This window comes from Solea senegalensis, linkage group LG8, assembly GCF_019176455.1.
Source record: "Solea senegalensis isolate Sse05_10M linkage group LG8, IFAPA_SoseM_1, whole genome shotgun sequence".
NCBI lineage: Eukaryota > Metazoa > Chordata > Actinopteri > Pleuronectiformes > Soleidae > Solea > Solea senegalensis.
Genome location: NC_058028.1, coordinates 22,920,075 through 22,939,862, shown reverse-complemented (window position 1 = coordinate 22,939,862; position 19,788 = coordinate 22,920,075). Strand labels below are relative to the sequence as shown.

The window sequence follows — 19,788 nt, the reverse complement described above, 5'->3', positions numbered from 1 at the left end:
TCCACTGGGGGAAAACGTAACAATTGCTATTATTGTTGTTAGTGTTATTAAATGGGGAAAGAAAACAGTCAGATATGAACAGGCACAAAGAAACATTGGATTATAGGGGGGGGGATTAGAAATGTGGATTATAAAACAAATATGTTTGTAATCCGGTGACAATGGCAACAATTGAATCCCACTGATTCAACAGGCAGCCCAAGGAAAATTCCAAGTTCAAGTGCTTTCAAAAGAAATAAAGAGCAACCCTGTGCACGCACCACAATACCCTCCCTGAATGTTCCCCTTGTTCCATTTGTTGCCTTAATAGATGAGTGACAGCCGTGTAACATAAAGGAATGAAAAGAGGGGAGGGGGGACGTGGAGACAAAGAAAACAAGGCGGACATCAAAGGTTACAATAAAGGTAGAGGAGGAGAGTGCCTTGTCATTATTCGGAAGGAGCGATCAAGAGGAGGCTGAATGCGAGCGGAAAGGGACTGCTGAGTGTTTAGGTCCAGTCTTTTAGATCATTAACGTGCAGCTCTGAGTTTCATTAGTCCTGCCAAACCTTCACTTTGTGGTTCTCTAAAGGCCTGTCTTTTAGACCTCCGCTGGCCAACAATGCTACGTGACCTTCGCGAGGGGAGAGAGAGAGGAGGCCATTACACAAACCTGTCCTTCATTTCCTCCTGCTCCTCTCTAGGTCAGACTAACAGACGTTTGTGCTCGGGCAAGCTTCTGAAAGCCTTTTCAAAAGTGCTACACCCCAAGAGCTGGGGCAGCCACCTTTTGTGTTGAGGGAACAGGGAGCAGACTGAGAAGGGGGGGTGAGGGGAGGGGGGGTGGTTGTATGTGCAGGAATAAACCTAAGAAGGCATAATGGTGCTTCAGCTTACATACGAGTGGAGGGTGAGAGATTGTTTTGGGTTGTAGATGAATGGAGCATCTTCACATCCTAGATATTTTACTCCTGGGTTGGTGCATTATTTGCCATCGAATATTTTTGCCCCCCCGCCCCCGAGGCATTTCGAAAAAAGAGCCTCTGGGATGTAGAACAGGTGTAGCCACACTGAGACAGCGGGTAATGATGAATGTCGGTCATGCCGCGCTGTCACTCAAGAGCAAGGGGTCAAACTCTGTCAAAGTCGCCGACAGTGAAGACAAGTAGGTGCAGGAACATGTCGGAGATCACGTAGCAGCAAAAGATGATATGTGAAAAGACAGTCTGGACGCTCAGAAACAGACACAACATTTGGTTAGACGTGCATTTGACGGAGGGCTGCAGACAGAATGGGAAGATGTATGTATGAGTGGGAGTTAATCGGGTCATGCAATGATTTTTCTCTCTCTCTCGGTCTCTCTTTCGGGCTGTGGCCAGTGTCCAGTGATTCAATAATAACATTTACTACATCATTTCCTTCAGGCTTTAACATACAGTGTATCGATACAACGTTAATGTCTCGTCCAAACACACAGAGAATTACGTGTCTCTCTGTTTAACAAAAGTTTGTCGTTTTCTGACCATAAATAATTTAATTTAAAAATACAATGAACTCTTATCTTCAACCTTCAAGGTTCAACTATGTGAACATTTTAATCATGACATCTTTGACATATTTTTGTTCTCAAAAATAAATCTGTAGACAATATTTTTTTTGGATTCACTGACTACGGTCTACATTATCACATAAATTATTTTAATTTTCATTCAGTTAGTAATATAGGTAAAATCAAGAAATTGGTTACAGAATTTGTTTGTCCTATTTAAAGGTGACAAAGAGCCACAGAAGATATATTAGGAGTGCATGTGTGGCCTCCTGGGGCCTGATGTACAAACCCAAAGCTATTTCCTGCACATTACACAATTTAAACTTAAAAAAAGAAGATAATCCTTTTTTAGATATGTTCATAGGTTGATGTACGAGTTGTTTTTTTCAGTTTTGACTTGAAGGCATTTTGCTGTCTTACACCTTGCTAGATATACTTATTAGTTAATTTAAGTTATTTACTCAGCATACTGTAAAAAACATGATCTAAAATGTGTTTATAATTATTATCTAATCAATGATGACCATGCTTGGTGATACAATGAGAGTCAAACAGCATTTCTTTGCTGTTATTTTAGAGTGAGAGTTGGGGCAGACACATGCAAACGACTGATGAAGGCCAGGGTGTGTCTTGATCCACATTATGGTTAACAGTGGTGGTAGTGGATATCAGGCCTCTTCATGTGTGTCAACAGTTTGACAAAGATTTGAATGTTAAAATGTTTTCAAATCAGTTTCAAAGTAAATTGTCTGTATATTTGGTTTTGAATATCCGCGATTGCATTCAAATTGAAACAAAAATCACCAGCACCAGCTGTTATCAGTGTTGGGGCACTCATTGTAATCTGTTGAGACTTAAATTTAAAGGCAGTACAAGAAGAAAAAAAAAAGCAGACGTGAAGCACAGAAAGAAGAAAAAAGGCCACTACAGAGTGAAAGAGCGAGAAAGAGAGTGAGGCGGACAGATGAGAAGCGTCTGGTAGACAGATAGCTCTACAGTCGGAGGCTATGATTTGATTAATGACCAGGGCGTGATGTGCCCAAGCACCGATACATGACATCCCCGTGGAAAGAAGATCCATCAATGCAAATCCAGCTCTGTCGCTGTCGTCCAGAGAAAAACTCTGACCCTGCCAAAAAGTCACACCGTCACCTGACCCCCATCTCTCTTTCTAACTTAATCCGACCATCCATCCAGCTCTCCCCCATGCCATCCGCCCATTCTTTCATCCGTCTGTCAATCCAAACATCGCTCTCTGCCTCAACAGCATTTGCATTGTATTCTCACATTAAGCCGCTCTCGCTCTCCATCCTTCGCACTCTTCCTCTCTCCTCAGCCGCCCCGAGTCACGCTATCTCATGTTTCTCGCCCCTCTTTTTAATACCTCATTTGCATCCAATACAAGCAGGCTGCTTCCAGTGAGGAGCCGGCAGAGGAGAGAACACACTCTGAGGACTGAGTCCACACAGACGCTGAAGTTTCCCCTCTGGCACAACAATTCAAATAAGACAAGCAAGGTCTGGAAGGGAGCAGGTCAGGTGATATTCGAAGTGATGATGTGGGTTTTAGAAATAAAAAAAAAAGACCTTGGATATAAAGGTTGATAATGAAACTGTGAGACAAGCAGGAAAAGCTTTAGACGGCCTCCTTATCAGCTGTCTTTGCGGTATATGAAGCACTTGCTGTTACTTGTTATGTTATATTTAATAAGACTTTTTTGAATGAGATTTGTAATTAAATCGTGTTTTTTGTTTTTTTTGTTTTTTTATTATATAAAAAAGCTGTTGTCCTTGGGCTTGTGTGTTGTTGCCTTACAGGACTGAACCCAGGCTCTGCTGCCACGTGGGACACCATCTGAAGTGCTATCTGAAGACAGGGCCTACACGTGGTTATTGACAGTGTTGCGTGTGACAGGAATACGATAAGTATAATATTACTATATATATTATACATAGTAATATGTATAATTTTGTGCACTATTTCAAATTGTAGGAATCAGTTAGCTGTGGTTCTACGCTTTAAACGCTTGTTAAACTGGGAAATATTACAAAAATCTGTCAAATTTTACATATAATTACATATTTATATTATAATATAGAATATCTATATCAATAGAGGCCAAACCTTGTTATTTGCCAAGTAGAAAATTGTATTGCAATACATACTAATTTTGATTTATTGCACCCGTACCGTATATTCTCTGCAGCACACTTCACCAACGGGAATAAGAAAATGAAATTCAGATTGTGAATCAAGATGAACAACAATCAAGATGAACAACAAGACCAGTCCATCCTATCTTACTCATAGCTGCAGCCGAATGGAAACTACCAGCAGCGTGATCTTGAATAGACAGACACTAAATACTCTGAATGAGTCCAGTGTAACATCTCTAAGAGGCTCTTCACGTGTCACACCAGTCTTTAATAGTGTTTTCATTTGCTGCACAAAACAGGTGGAAAGAAAACACGACAAGCATCACACCAACTGTGTCTTTAACTTCCAAATTCTAGTTCTTCCACCCGCACACAGTATAATGACACATCACAGATCGAAGAGACAAGGCAAGAAAGCTATAAAGAGAGTACACATATAATGATTATTCTATGACTAAGATAACTAAATGATTTTAATACTTAAGTAATTATACAGTTATACATATACATTTTGAATTCCAGCCAAAAAAGCCACTTAAATCTTACACACTGGAATTATTTTGTTGTTTGTATCTATGCACCTGTGCATGCACTTGTTTACGCACTAAAAAAAAAACTTTAATTTTCTTAGCATATGAAAGAGCCTTCGTATATTTTATGGTTGTATACAAAGCAGTATAAAGGGCCTTGCAAATGTGTGCAGTAAAAACCGCAAAGAAAATACAAGCCAGGTAATCAATAATCTGAAGAACACATGTAATGCAACTGTAAAAATAAGATTTAAAGTCCAATATCAATGCCCTCTGAGGGAGAAGTCTTGCCTTTGATGTTGTCACTTTTCCACTCCCTACTGTTCAACAGCACTGCAGCTCCATCTGCACTGATTGCCAAGAAGCCTTCACTTTGACATATGGAGTGGAAAAAAAAAAAAAAAACGTGTTTTTTTTTCCTTCATGTATTTCCTTACTTATGCTTTATTTTACCACGTGTGCTTGATAATTTGAGAATAAGTTATCAACAGTTTATTTGTGTCTGTTTTCCTGAAACTCAGGTGCTGACTCCCAAATGTAGAATAGGTTTTTAATATAAGTAAACTAGCATCAGTCTCTTTCTACTTTGTGCCATTCAGCCGTCGATGGTCCAAGTTTCCCAGACATGTTAAAGGAGGGAGGGATTCAAGTAGGAGAGAAGAAAAAGAATGAAGGCAGGTAGGGAGGGAGGGAGGGAGGCCTAAAGTCTTTCTTTGCAGGAGAAGAAAGCTGCTCTGCCATCCCAGATCCCCAAAGTATCATTATTAAAACACTCACTTCCACAGGATGAGGAAAGACAGGGTGAAAGAAAAAAAAATAGAGGGGGGGGGAAGGGGAGAAATGGACAGAAGGATGGCTAGAAAGGGTTGAACACAAAGAGGGAAGAGGAAAAAAAAAAAGGAGTGGGGATCCCCCACTGGCTGAGTGAAAACAAATTAAAAGAGTCCTTATAAAACACAGATGCTGCAAAGAAAATAAACTTCACAAGATTTACTGTCACAAAGGAATCGGAGAACTGGTGGAAAAGCCATCAGGTCTTTTTCCCCCTCTCCTCTTCCTTCCCTTTTTTTTTTTTCTTTCTCACTCAGGTAACGTTGTGGCAGAGGAATCTATCTCTTCAGCTCCACCCCACCACCGACCCTCTCCCAAAGCACTCTCCTCTCCTTGTACACCCGTGTTGCTCTTCTGCTATTTTCAGTGAAAATTAAGAGTGGAGGTCAGGACGGCCTGTGTGAAAATGGCTTCCTGCCCGGTCCCCCGCTCCCAAATCGAGCTTTTTATTAAACAGCCCTATTTGGGAAGAGTTTCCAAATGATTTATTGCTGTTTCTCACATCAAAAAATACTTGAAAACAGCTAAACTTAATTCCCAGGACCTGTTTTTTGTTGTTGTTGTTTAATTGTGTGATTAAACTCAAGAGTTAAAATAAAAAACAACTGATATTTTTATTGTAATGTGCAGTGTTTGTTCAGACACTGCAGCAGTCTGTGTTTTAACATGTCTACCATGCAAAATACACACATGCACGTTTTCTGTCCAACAAACAACCAAATACGGTGAGGGGGGGAAAACACACATCTTCACACACACACACACACACACACACACACAACCCTGAAATCAGATCTACAAGTTTACAGCATGTCAGTATTTATAAGGCTTCATCAGACAGAGCTGAGTCGCCAGCGAGATGAGCTGGGAGGGGGGTCAGACAGCTCCACTGGATCAGATGACACCCACACTACGGCCTATACTGTGTGTGTGTGTGTGAGTGTGTGTGTGTGTGTGTGCGTGTGTAGCTATCATCTGAATTGGGTCAAGGAGCTAGTACCTCACAGTAAAGAGGGATGGGTTATGGCCAATGATTGGATGTTAGGGAAAGAGGGAGGGGATGGGTGGAAGGTAGTGGAGGGAGGGAGAGAGAGTGAGAGAAAGAAAGAGAGAGAGAGAGAGAGTATGTGTACAATGTCTGTGTGTGTATGTTGCATACAAACACACAGTTGAACACAAACCAATTGAGAGAGAGCAGGAGCAGAAGAGAGATGGTAGCAAGATGCCTCACACAGTTTCCATGTTGTTCTCTACTGTTTCTTATAATCCAATGCGACAAAGTGGGAACTTTTAAAATGCACTATTTAAAAATGACAATATAAAAATATAAAATGTGTTAGATACTGACGAAATGTGACACAGTTTCAGTCGGCCAAATAAAGTAAGAATGTGAGCTTGTGTTTCTTTTCTAAAAAAAAATGGATGATGAGAGAAAAACAATGTCTTAGATTGAGTTATTATTTTGAACGAAAAATAAATAAATTTATCCCGGTCCGGTTACAAAAATATTTGTTTTGCATCACATTTTTTTTAATAGATGATATTATTATGTAATACAAAATATTTTAAGATTTAAATTTTCCATAATGTGTCTAATTAATAAAGGATTTAAATTTAAATTGTATGACCAAACGCATTCAGTAACGCTTCTTTCTGTTATGAGACAAATTAAAGCAACATAAGTAGATAATAAATAAAGGTGTCAGGCTCACCACTGCATGAATCCGAGTGGTATGAACATTAATTTGGATTATTTTATATAGAAACCAGATGTCAAAGAATAACACACAAAAAAAATGCAATTAGTTACTACAATTACAACAAGTCGCTACATGTTATCATAATCTTCACACGGTAATATAGCCAGGAAACATTTACAATTATTATTAGGTTGACATTTTAAGCAGACACAGACGGTGATAAAACGATAAGTTATTACACTTGTAAACATCAGGAAATTGAGTGTATATTTTAACTGAAAAACTGAAAAAAAACATTTTGAGCCACACTTAAATTTAAGGATCGCTTTTCTTTTTTAGAGTAAGGTATAATATAATATATAATAATATAATATATAATAATATAAATATAATATAATATAATATAACATAATATAATACAATATAAAATAATATAATATAATGTGATAGTGTGTTTGAAGCTAAAGGTGAAAATGAAGCCTTCCGAGCCTAGAGGAGGCTGCATCTGCAGTCAGGCTGCTGTATCTGACTGCTACTGCTTTTAATACGATATGGTACGAAGCAGAGGAAACAATGAGAGAGAGAGAGAGAGAGACAGACAGACAGACAGACAGGGAGAGACAGAGACAAAGAGAGAAGGAGAGAGTGGAAATATATCATTAAGTCAACATGACGTTCAACATTTCCTTCAGCATCATAATATTATAATAGCAACAAATGGCGTAAATCCACAGCCGTCATGTGTAACACAACCACGTTTGCACAGCTAAGGACTCCAACCATAACCAGTTAACCCTAACCTTAAGCTAAGCAAAATTCAAATAGCCCTACACTTAACCAGTTCCTCAGAAAATGAGGTTCTGCCTCATTAGGACCAGTGTTTATGCCAGGAGAGCTCCTAAAGAGGTAACAAATACCAGTACACACACACACACACACACACACACACAGTCTTAATTAGATTCCTCCATTTTAAAATGACCCTGATCTAATGCTGATTGAGTGACAGCACAGTTACATGCCGCTGAGACAGACGCACCATCTGAGAAACTGGTAACGACGACGAGGACGCTTTGATCCGAATTTAGCCGGCGGAGTTTTGACAGCATCCCCGTCTAAATAAATCACACGTCAAAAACACTTAGACGTGATCTGAGTAAACAGGAAATGGACAGGGTTTCTCTGGGAAGGTCGCAGAGTGAGGTTACTGCTGCTGTGTCACGCTCAAGCGTTTTGAGCTTTAATTCTTTGGTTACCTGCCCTTCCTAGACATTTATCTACAACTTAATTCATGGGATAAAAATGTACATTTATAATCACATTTGGTTGAGATTATCTCAATTTGAGGTCATGTGTTTCTCAGACACACTTGAGCAACGGGGAGGAAATTAAATACAACAGAAAATGAATGGCATATCTACATATTTAAGTGCTATTTTACAATACAAAATATAAACTGTGGCAATACCTGTTTTCCATTTAATCCATATTATACATTTTAACGTATAACTTGCCAGCGAGTGTTCAACGAGGTGGACATTTCTTCAGAAACAAAAACATAAATGTAAGTAAAACGGGAGGAAAACAAAAATGTACAGGGGCAGAGCCACACGTGGCAGAGCACAAAGGCGGGATGTAAAGCCCATTGATTGTGTGACAATAGAAGGCTTTGGCTTTTCAGAGTGTACACTTTTCACATGGCAGGCAATAAGCTTGGAAGCCACAAGTGTGTCTGTGTGTAATGGCAAGCCAGCTTTAGTTCTTTATCTCTACCTTACAATTTTGCAAATCAAATAATGATGAGTGCAGTGGCGAGCACCCGGTGTTAAGAGGGTTTAGTGGTTGTGCAGATTGAGTTATTAGGGTCCTGTATAAAAAGGACAGAGGCCTGTGACGGAGAGCCAGTGCCAGCCAAGATACATATTCCTTGCACTGTATATTTTTGGTTGCTTTAAAAGCCCTAAAAGTAGAGGGGAAGGCTAATTCTCAGGGTAAACAGCTTGTTCGATTGCAGTGTGGTTTTTGCGCTGAGCTCTCCGTTTACTGACACAAGCCGCGCTGGGCTCTGGCTCCTCCGCCGACCGCAGGGAGAAGCCTACCGAAGGAAATAAAAACAAGCCGCCAACACAGGCTTACCTTTGATGGCAAGCAACTGTTAAAGCACATGTACAGTGTAATGAACATACTCCAATCCTCCAGACTATACGGCAGGTAAATAAAAAAGCACCGCGTAAGAACATCTGCTTCTTTCAAAAGTGATTTGCCATTTCTTCTAGAGTAATTTGTAGGTTAAATGACTGAGATACATGAGTCTCTGGATAAAATATAAGAATTATTAGAACAATCACTATTCAAGGTTATAAAAAATAATTGTCTTTTGAAAAATGCTAATTAAACAAATGGTTTTTTTTTTATGCTTTTCACTTTCTTCTCTATCTTCTAAATACAATACCAAAAAAGGAAAGAACGCCAGAGAGAGAGAGAGAGAGAGACAAAGATTATGACTAAGGGGTCTCGACATCCAAAAGAAGTTTTCAAACTGCCTCTTTAAAAACAGAGAGAGAGGGAGAGAAAAAAGAGAAATATTCAGTGCGAGGGCTGCAAGTTGTTTTAGGTGGAGGAAGTGACCATTCATAAAAAAGTTGGAGAAATTACCCCGCTCTTTCTCTGTTGTTAGATTTGTATCAGGACAAAACCCTCACACAGCTCAAGCCTTACAAGTGCTCCCCCCCTCGCTCTCTCTCTCGCTCTCCCTCTCCCTCTGTGCTTAGCTCCTCCCTCTCCGATACTGCTGACAATCCTGACCACATAGCACCACATGGAGGACAAGTCCGGTACTAAGACACACAGAGGGGAAGACAACCATCATGTTTTTAATGCACAATAACCATAAACTATATACTCTCTTTTTTTCTAATTCCTAGTTAAGTTATATCCCATCAATTCTTTGACATTTCCTGTTTATCTGAAGCTTCTCACCGAGACACACGAGCATAATACACACATTAGTTGCCTTCACTGATATACTGTGTGTCTGAGGAACGCTGTGCTTTTGTGTGCGTGTGTATGGACACGTGTTAAGACAAAGGACAAGGTCAAAAAGATAATGTTGGTCCCTGGGTAAGCCAGACCATCATGCGTGGTCATCATAATCTGCCCCGTAGCTTTTATTTTATAGAGAACTATAGCTGTGTGAACATGAGCTGAGTTATGTACAACATTAATACCCACTGAGAATGAATGCATTACAGCTCAGAGCGTTTTGTCGACCCCGCAGCCATTGTAGTATTGAATTTACTGGATTAGTCGAAATGACAATTATTTCCATCATTGATTCTTGTGTCATATGTTTTCTTGATGAATCAATTAGTGGTTTGGTGCACAATTACAACATCCTCATGTCTTGTTTTGTCCAAAAAATCATAAGTATTCCATTTAGGGTCACAGAAGAGCAAAGAATACAGAACCTAACCACATTTACAAAACTGAAATCACAGAACTTGGAAAAACTAATGACCCTTTGATATGAAGTTCTGGATAGGAAACATTAAAACGACTATATTTCCACTACAACTGGAGAAACTTCATCCGATAAAGGTCATGAAATGTGCATCAAGGCATAAAAAGTTAATATTAAAAACACAGTCTGTGTTTGGGGTTAGGGGTTCATAAATGCTGCTGAGCTCACTCTGGACACACTAATCTATGGCAGACAGCTCCTCATGATGACTGAAATATGGACAAGTCATCTGAGATAGATGACTGTTTTAAATTGTTTATACATTCGTGAAATTAAAACACGCTAACCCGCTGTGTTAAATCCATTGACTATCTGCGTGGAACAGAGATTTCAACAACCCAGACTGCACTCTTTAACTGTTTAACTTACAGTAACTGCATTGTCAAAAACAGGGTCACTGCGAGGCCGTGTACATACGTGTCACACGCCAGCAGTTATGAGGTAATGTTTCCTTGGCATCGGCCTGAGCACAGCATTGGTGTTTTTCACCACAGGACGATGACTGACGAAGGGGAGCACTGGGGGGAGGGGGGTGGGGGGGGGAGGCGAGATAAAACAAAAGTCCAAACCCAAATAAGCAAACCGTCAGCCTCTAATAGCAGAAAGGAAGTGTCCCTTTATCAACATGTGAATTAACAGTTTCCCGTCACACCTTGTTTTCTGCCGCCCCCTCTCCCTCTGAACCAGCGCCAAGGCCCAGATGGCCCCATGATCGGACCACCAGGGCTTCTGCTCGGTGAGGAAACAAATCTGTTGCACTGACTAATAGCCTCGTGTTGATGTTTTACAGTTGGGAAATGTATGAGCAGTGCTGTGTGTACACACAAGCGGCACGTTGAAAAATGTCACATGGGACAGACAGGGCCAAATGTCCAAACTGTGGTAAAGGTGTCAGAGACAAGAACTAAATCAAAATAAAAACTCGTCACAAATCTGCCAATGCAGTCCCACACAAAGTGACTGAGTTCTCAAACTGTGCTTCATAGGGAACTCATACTCGTCCATATTTCTCAATGTTGCTTTCGATGAATCACAACAGTGACTTAGATCACATGTATCTGAGGCAAAATGCTCACAGTGAGATGGAGTGGAGACAGGAAGCAAGATATCTGCTGAACAACAGAATATGTTTTCTGACCACACTTTGAGAACACAATGTCACAACAGTGTGTTTTAATGCAATTATGAGGACATCTGACGGTGTTTCAATCCTGTGATACAGCATGTTTTACTGCTATTATAAGAAGCTCCTGCTCTTTTAACACTGTGATACAGCATGCTTCCATAAAATGATGAGGACATCTCGGTGTGCTATATGGGACAGGTTCCTATACAACCCAACACAGTCACGACACCTGAGCCATTGCTACAGTACAAGCAGCTTCTTCATCCACAACACATTGTTCTCTTTGTAGCTTGACACAAAATTGTGCAACATGACCCACTCTGTGTTAGCTCTGCAAACTATGTCCCACTGTCTGTCCATGAGGTCTCCACTACTTCTGAATTCAAAGGAGGCAAACTCATTTAGGTCTTGTTAATTGTGTGAATTTGTTGTGTAAATGTACAGTTATATATCCAAAGTGCTTTCAAAAGCACTGCTTCAGCCACTAATCAAGTGGTGGCACTGTATAGAAATGAGCAATTCAGCACCAATATCAGCCAAATCTAAGTGCTTTTTGTGCCTAAACGTAACCACATTTATGACAGAGAAATGGTCATTGTCACCTTTATTTCCTCACTCCAACCAAAAGCGTTAGACACGTAAATGAGTAACAAAAATTTGGTTCAGAAAATGTGTCTTACAAAAATGTAACTGAGTGCAGTGAAGCTGTATGGGAATGGCATCTTTAAGGGACAATGTTGCATCAGCAGATAAAAGCCTGAGATCTAACTCCGGCACCGGAGGCCAAAGTGCAGGCCACCACAAAGAAACATGAACCCAGGTCAAGTGAAGGATCAAAGATGGTTTTTAAATTATTATCATCAAGTCGCTCAAAACCTGTTTGCAGAGCATTACAAAGTGCCGCGGTCAGATGTGAAAAACATCTGAATAATAAAACTCTACAGTGGCTGCCATATGGCTGCTATAGCCTCAATAACCTCTGTCCTGTGCAGAGAAACTGCACTCACTAATTTAGCCTTGTATGCACTGGGCCGCAGACAAACCGCGTTTTACAACGTGGGACGCTCACATTATGGGTCATCACCTCAAATCACAATACATTGATCACACAGTGGAAAAGGCTTTGAAAAAAAAAAAAAAGTTGGGAGAGAAAATGTACTGTATACATGGACACAAATAGCCATTGCAGATTTTAACAGTGACAAGAAGACGGCCAATTGCAGCCTCTATTTTTAGGTGTGCCGGCGGCCTGGGCTGGCAGCTTTGAGAAGGATGTGTACTTTTCTGCAGTTCCTTCCCAAAAATCAATGCTGTCCTCACTGGTGACAATCACAGAGCAGCTGTTGTGGCTAGGTGGCCCGGCCCCCGGCTTGCCTCACCCTGCTGCTTTCTGCCAGCGTCAGAAAAAAAAAACACCCCCACTGCCCAAAATTCACACCCGGCTCGCGAAAACAGGCGGAAGGCAGACACAAAAGCAAATGTGACTCAAACGTGTTTGCATCCGGTGAAAACTGGTCAAATTATGGAGTTTTTATCAACGCTGGTGGCAGCGGTAGTCGTGGAGGGTTGCTGTGTTTCTAAATTTACATGTGGCAGGATGCGCTGGAGCCAATTTATCATCCAAATAACAGACACCAGGAGACCTACATGACCTTAGCCCACAGAGATCTCACTGGTGAACTGTTAATGACCCACTGTGTTGTGTGCTTTTTCGGTGCTCTTGCACCATATAAATATAGGCCTGCACTTGAGGGTGAGAATCATCTTGTTTTGGTGCAAGATTTTGTCTGACAAGACTGATTTATTACTGGATGTACTACGCGTCTTGCTTTTTGTCAGTACTGTTTGAATACTTGAATTGTTGTTGGTTTATTTTCAAAACATTTGATCTAACTTTTAATGAGAATCAAACCTGAAAAGATACTAAATGTCTTCTAAAAACCAGACAGAGGAGGACTACACTGCAGCAAATGCATACGGTATGCGAGACAATGCTGTATGTTATACTAATATTTGTGGAAAAGCCTTAAAAATAAATGTGATATCCAGAATAATGCTCAGGGAGGAAATTATACAAACTGTGTTGAAAATTGAGTATATATATTTTTAAATGCACTTGGACTTCTGTCCATGATGTCACAGACATCAGCCCTCAGCTGGTCTGAAGAGGTTTTCATCGAATCAATTACAAAGGGATCATATAACGTAAAATTATAATGGCGAACTCCTTGAAATTTAAGTAATCAGCCTCAAAGGATTTACTTTGTGTTCAACTCATTGCTTTACCACAGACTTAAGCTTAGCAGTGGTAGATTTAGGAAAGCAGAAGAGAATGTCTGTGCCCTTACACCCAGAGAGAGGTAGGTGCAATAAAGGTTATGAAAACATGTGAGGTTTAAGAGCTTGATGCTATACTGTGGGAATTCACCTGTGAGGAACTTTAATATTTTTGGATTAATTAAATACTGTTTATTGTATTAAGTAAGGTTAGCTAATAAACTAGAACACTACAATAATGCAATAAATCACAAAAGTGGCTGGTTCACACTTTGTGTTGTTCTGTTCTCACATGTAATCAGTGTCTTACATACAACTGACTGCACTTGCTCTGTGTGCTGAGACAACAGGGACGCCAGTTATGTCTCTAAACACTGTCTAAAGAATATGTTTGAAGCCTAATCTCACTTTCAAAAATCTGACTGGAAACTGAAGCTTTTGCCCTGTACCAATGTCCATAGAGAAAATGTGCATGTTTAGCTTGTGGGAGAAATAGAAGTTGCTGGTGTCCGAGTGCCTCATTTGGCAAATGTGTGTTATATAATGCATTTGAAGTTACTGATGGAGGCAGCAGTGGATCAACAACTCCTGTGTGCCATGATATGAAACTGGTCTAGATCTCAATGGTGTTTGGTGTGGGGAGTAAGTGGTCCAATGTTCTGTTGGAAAAGCTTGTCTGAGTGAACATAGAATACACCCTGTGCAGTCACTTGTTTATAAGACACTGATGAAGTGTAAGAATCTCATACAGCCCCACTTCAAAATGCTGTACTATTCCTTTGAAACCTTCATGGAGGACATTTTTTGCTGTGGTGCTTTTGTTTTTGGGGACATGAAATTAAAAAAGTTACAGATCAGTGTTCTGTAGCGGTTTGTTTTCAGGATAGTCATATTGCCCAAAACTGCTGCACCCTGGGTCTCTGTAAGGCCTGGTTTAAATATGTTTCTGTTTGTTTTAAAATTTGCTTCATCATATAAAAACTCAGAGCATATGCATGAATATTAACCTTTTTTTATATATAATACAATGATCTGTTACACCTCAAAACATGACACACACTATCTAAATTGTATGTTATTTTTGCTTGTTTTCATAGCAGGGGCCTGTTTATAGTGTGATTCACAAGTGCTGGTGCTTTCAGAAACATGACTGATGTGATATTAGTCTCCAACCACAGACGCAGTATCTCACGTTACAAAACAAGGGAAGATCAGTGTAACATATTGAACCTTTAAAGTGTCAGATATGAGAATGTCTTGTACATGAGGCCGTAACATTATAAGTAAACAAAAGTGAACTCTGCCTCATAGTTCACACAGTAGAGGACATGTTATCAAAAGGTGAGGCTGTGTCCATATGGTACGGATTAACACCTTAGTGAAAGCAGTGTGAAGCCTGACTTCAATTTCCTGTGGACTTTATTATAAACTGTAAAATATTAAGAGTTATGAAAACCTTCAATTTTCTCCTGAACAGTCAAAACAACTCTTCACTATAGTATAGTGGTGATTGTTGATTTTAAACCTGCTCCTTTTTCATATTTTACTGAAGAAATTGTGTCAAAGGTTTATCTACTTAAGTGTATGGATACACGCACAAGCGCACACGCACACACACACACACACAAGCACACACACACAGAAAGGTATCACTGTGAGGACTAATTGTTGACAGGTGGCCCTAATGCTCTCCTTTGAAACAAAAGTGTGATTTACGACCGCGCTCCCAGAGACCCCGGCTTTCAGCGCTGCTACTACAAACTTATCTTTCCCTCACTGTGCAACCCACCGTCACCCCTCACCTCTGCTCTATCTCTCCTTCATTTTTCTCAATTGCACCTCATTACTTCGCTCCCTCACTTTCACCTCCACTACTACTTTGATGTACCTGTCCCTCTCCGTCTCTCATCACAGAGCGGTGACTCTCCAAAGTCGGGCGTCCTTTTAATGTTTGATAGCCAATTTTTCACTCGCTCTGTGTGCTGTGTGTGCGTGTGTGTTTATGTTGGGGTTACACAGGGGTTTGGGTCTAGACAAGGAAGACAGGAAGGAAACAGGAAGCGGGGTGCCATTCTGCAACAGAGAGAGTGTGTTGATAGGACAGTACAAATTCTTGGGCAGGCAAATAACAACATAACTTGACCTTGACCACACCATTTTGTCACTTATTTGTGCCGATACGAAGACGCTACTACATTTAGGCGGAGGCAAGAGTGGACATATAGTATGAACATAGTATGAACATATAAAAGGAGAGGTAGTGATACAAATAAAGTTTCCTATTTTGGTTATTTTGTCTTGCAATAATAGCAATATCCTATAGAGTAGGCAGAAAGAGGTCGAGTGAAAGTTAAAACACAATCTCGAATGCGCTCAAAACAGCCATCCAACATCACTGACAAAATTATGATGTGCTACTAAGATGAAAAATTAACTTTTTTTCTGTGCTTCACAGTTTACACTTGATTCTGAGGCTAAAGGATCTCAATGAACACAATCAGGATTGATAAATGTTTTCCATGTTACATGTCTGAAGAGAGTTCCACGTATGTGTACCTGATTTATTGCAGTCCAGTAAATCATTCTACAAGGAACATGCGCGGTCGACATTATATGGCAAGCATGGCCACAGATTTTTTTGGCAGAACAGGACATCTGCATAGGGGTCTATGTATAAATGAGGCGATGACAATAGTTACTTTACAGGAACCATAGCAGAATGTGATCGCGCTCTATGCAGATGCATGACACGTAGCAATAAAATGAGGCTCTAAAGATTAAACTACGTGTTTAAATTGGAAATGCAGGTGATTTGAGCAAATGAAACAAGAAATAATAACAGAAAATAAACCTTTAAAATAAACTGAAACCAAGATTCCTTTTTAAATACAACCAAATCAGAGGGTTGATCATTAAAAGGCTTTTAAAGCTCAGTGGCAAGAAACTGACACAGTAAGAAGTGGTTTTGACACAAGCCAAAACATAAACAAAGGTAAACTTAAAATGCTGCATTCATAACATCAACTATAGAAGTCAATGACTTTTCATGACACACCCATGTCCTGAAAATATTCATTGTGACCGTTTTACTATAATATGTAAAATTACCCAATTCCCTCATGTTGGTTCTCTGAAGAGTTTATCGTGTTCTCACCCTTGCCCTCGCGCTGAAGTAAACCTAATAAAGCTGAGCGATATTTCCTGGAAACGCATGAATAATGAGAACTGTGATATTTTACACTGAGTGACACCTCTGGGGTCAAGCAGTGCAGCTCACACAGAGGGTGTGTTTACCAGAGTGTGTCTGTACCAACTCAGGACAGTGTGAGCTGCCTGCAATGATGTTTGACAAACAAGGCCCACAAGGTTGTGGCACAGAGATCAGAATCCCTGGAAAAGGGCTACAGAGATGACCAGTCCATGGAAAGTGAGTATGTGTGTGTCTGTGTGCACATGCTTTCAGCAAATGTATATATGTACATATATACATTTGTTACGGTACAAAAATAGTAATAATAATATAATTAGTCACATAGGATATACCCAAGGGCTTTAGATGCATCTTAACATGTGCTGTGTGAATGGTGAGCTTCACCTGTCCACATACGTACATGACCAGGCATTGATCAGACATTATTGTGTAAAACTAATTTTAAAATATTCCTTGTATTACTGGATTCTAGCAAACATCTCTGATAAAGACCCCACAGAGCTACAGAAGCTTTACTCACAGTAACTGCTTTAAATCACAGCTAAATTGCACTACAGGTTTTATAAAATACAGATATGGGGGATCTGTATTCTAGTTTGGTTGTATTAAGAATCTCACTCATCTAGAAGCAATACATCATTTGCATCTGTGAAAATGATGGTGATGTATGAAAGAGGTTAATGCTAATGGAAGCATTAAACAGGACTTTGGCCAAAGGTCTGCCAGAAGATGACATTGCTGAAGACAGCTTTAACACACTTGTATTGAAATGCATAATTGCAAAAGTTAAAGTCTTGGTCCACCATAGCTAGTTTGGGAAAATGGGTAAAATCAGGAATGCATTAACTTGTGATAAAATGCCTGCAAATAGATTTAGCTTCCTGTATGTTGACAGCCACTATGTGTCTGCCAAAATTGCTATTTTGGAGGCACAAATAGGAAACATCAGCCCATCCATCCCCTCCCTCATTGCTCCTCACCATGCAGTGGAGACCCAGAGGGGCTGCTGGACAGGCCTAGTATGGGACTACAGCGGCCCCCAATGCCTCCTCCTCCGCCCAGAATGCAAACACCTCCTCCTATGCCTCCTCCTCCTGATGCAGCCGCCCTGTTCAGCTCCTGCTCAATCTCTTCCAGGCCGGCACTCTTTTGAAAGCGAGACATCCTGTTGACAACCCTCGGGGACATGTGTGTGCGTGCACAGGGTGCACCGCCGTAAGAGTTGATGGGAAAGACATGGGTGGTGCCGCGCAGGGTGCTGATTGCTACCCAGCGACTATCTTGGCTGAAACACATGTCCTGGACCTGGATGGGAACAGAACAGGTACAGAGGTCAGGGGACAGAGAGCGGTGACAGTTGGAGGATAAAACGGAGAATGTGCAGAGCAGATGAGCAATGGAGTCACTTTTGTCACCATTGACTATTCATTTCATTTCAGGCTAGTGGGTCCCAAATAGCTCAAGCAAACATTATTTCATTTAAGACCTGGTTAATGACATAATAAAGACATAATTGCTGATAGCAGCTTTAATTGAAAAGTATAATTTGCCATGCTATGATACAGTATACTGTTTTATATACTGTATTAATGCAAATACACTACTACGAACATTTCCGCAGCAGGGTAAGTGGTAAATGTTTTATTATTTTGTCTGATATGCAGAGGTTAATTGGACAACATTGCCTGTAGGTGCAGGAGTGTGTGTGCAGAATGTTGGCCCTGCGATGGACTGGCGACCTGTCCAGGCTGTACCCTGCCTTTCGCCCTTTGTCAGGTGGGATTGTCAACAGCAGCCCCGCAGCCCTCATGTGGAGGATGAAGTGGCATTATCCATGATGGATGGATAACGCCATGGAAATACGTGAAACTACAAAATAAGTTTTAAATAGAAAATGGGTTCACTACTTCAAAACAAGACTTAACGGCAGTTGGTTCTGATGGTCTTTTTCTGTGTGTTTATGGGTCGAGAGGTTATTACATATACATTCAATGGTGACTCGCTATCAGAAAGAGGTTAGAGTTAGGTAAGGGAGAACCCTGGACAGGTCGCCAGTCCATCGCAGGGCCAACATAGAGAAATGAAAAACCATACACACATATTCATTACATTAAATGTCATTTAACAGATGCTTTTATTCAAAGCGACTTACAATGGAATTGAGTACAATCAGCCAGGGGTGGAGTCGAACTTGCGACCATTGCGACCATGATGTCTTTCGCACACAGGGTACCGGTCTTAACATAGCATGGCACTGAGCCACTCCACCCCCGAGTGGCTCAGTGTTCACACCTATGTCCAATTTTAGAATGTCCAATTAACCTTTGTATGTTTTTGGACTGTGGGAGGAAACTGGAGTAGAGATAACCCATACGCACACAGGGACAACATGCAATCTCCACACAGAAAAGCCCTCCGTCAAACCAGGAATCCAACCATAAGTTTGTAAGGCAACAGACACTAAACCACTGTATGGCCACTATTAATCTACAATAAAAGTTTGTTAATACATCTGTGCAGGAAATGTTGATCTAACAAAGATCATGCTGTGATTATAATGTGACTGCCTTGTCAATACATTTATTGTGGATTCACACACTGAATGAGCTAATGCCAGTCTGTGAGGTAACATTAGCAAGACCTGGGTTCAATGTTTGTCATAGATAAATACATCATTCTGACTGCATGACAAACACTAATTAGTGTGAGAGCATCTAACAATAGTTATTAGCTAAGGTGACAATGGGATATGAGCTGGTTTGGTGGCAAAATAGATGACTAAGAACAACTTCAGAGTTACTGGCCTCCTTTGTTAGTCCTCTTCAAATAGTGACTGACTCTTAGGGAGCAGACACTTGAGCAGATAAAATCTCCCTGGGCATGTCAGACATGCAGGAAACCAGACAGA

At 40.5% G+C, this 19,788-nt stretch overlaps 1 protein-coding gene across 3 annotated transcripts in view; it reads right to left on the bottom strand.

Annotated features, from left to right (window-relative positions):
• The window catches only part of bcas3 (BCAS3 microtubule associated cell migration factor), a 310,652-nt gene that overhangs the window by 227,119 nt on the left and 63,745 nt on the right, over positions 1–19,788 (bottom strand). For all 3 annotated transcript variants that reach the window (XM_044031520.1, XM_044031522.1, XM_044031523.1), the window contains exon 15: positions 17,861–18,185. In XM_044031520.1, coding sequence (XP_043887455.1) covers positions 17,861–18,185 — 325 coding nt within the window. The remainder of the gene's footprint in view (positions 1–17,860; positions 18,186–19,788) is intronic.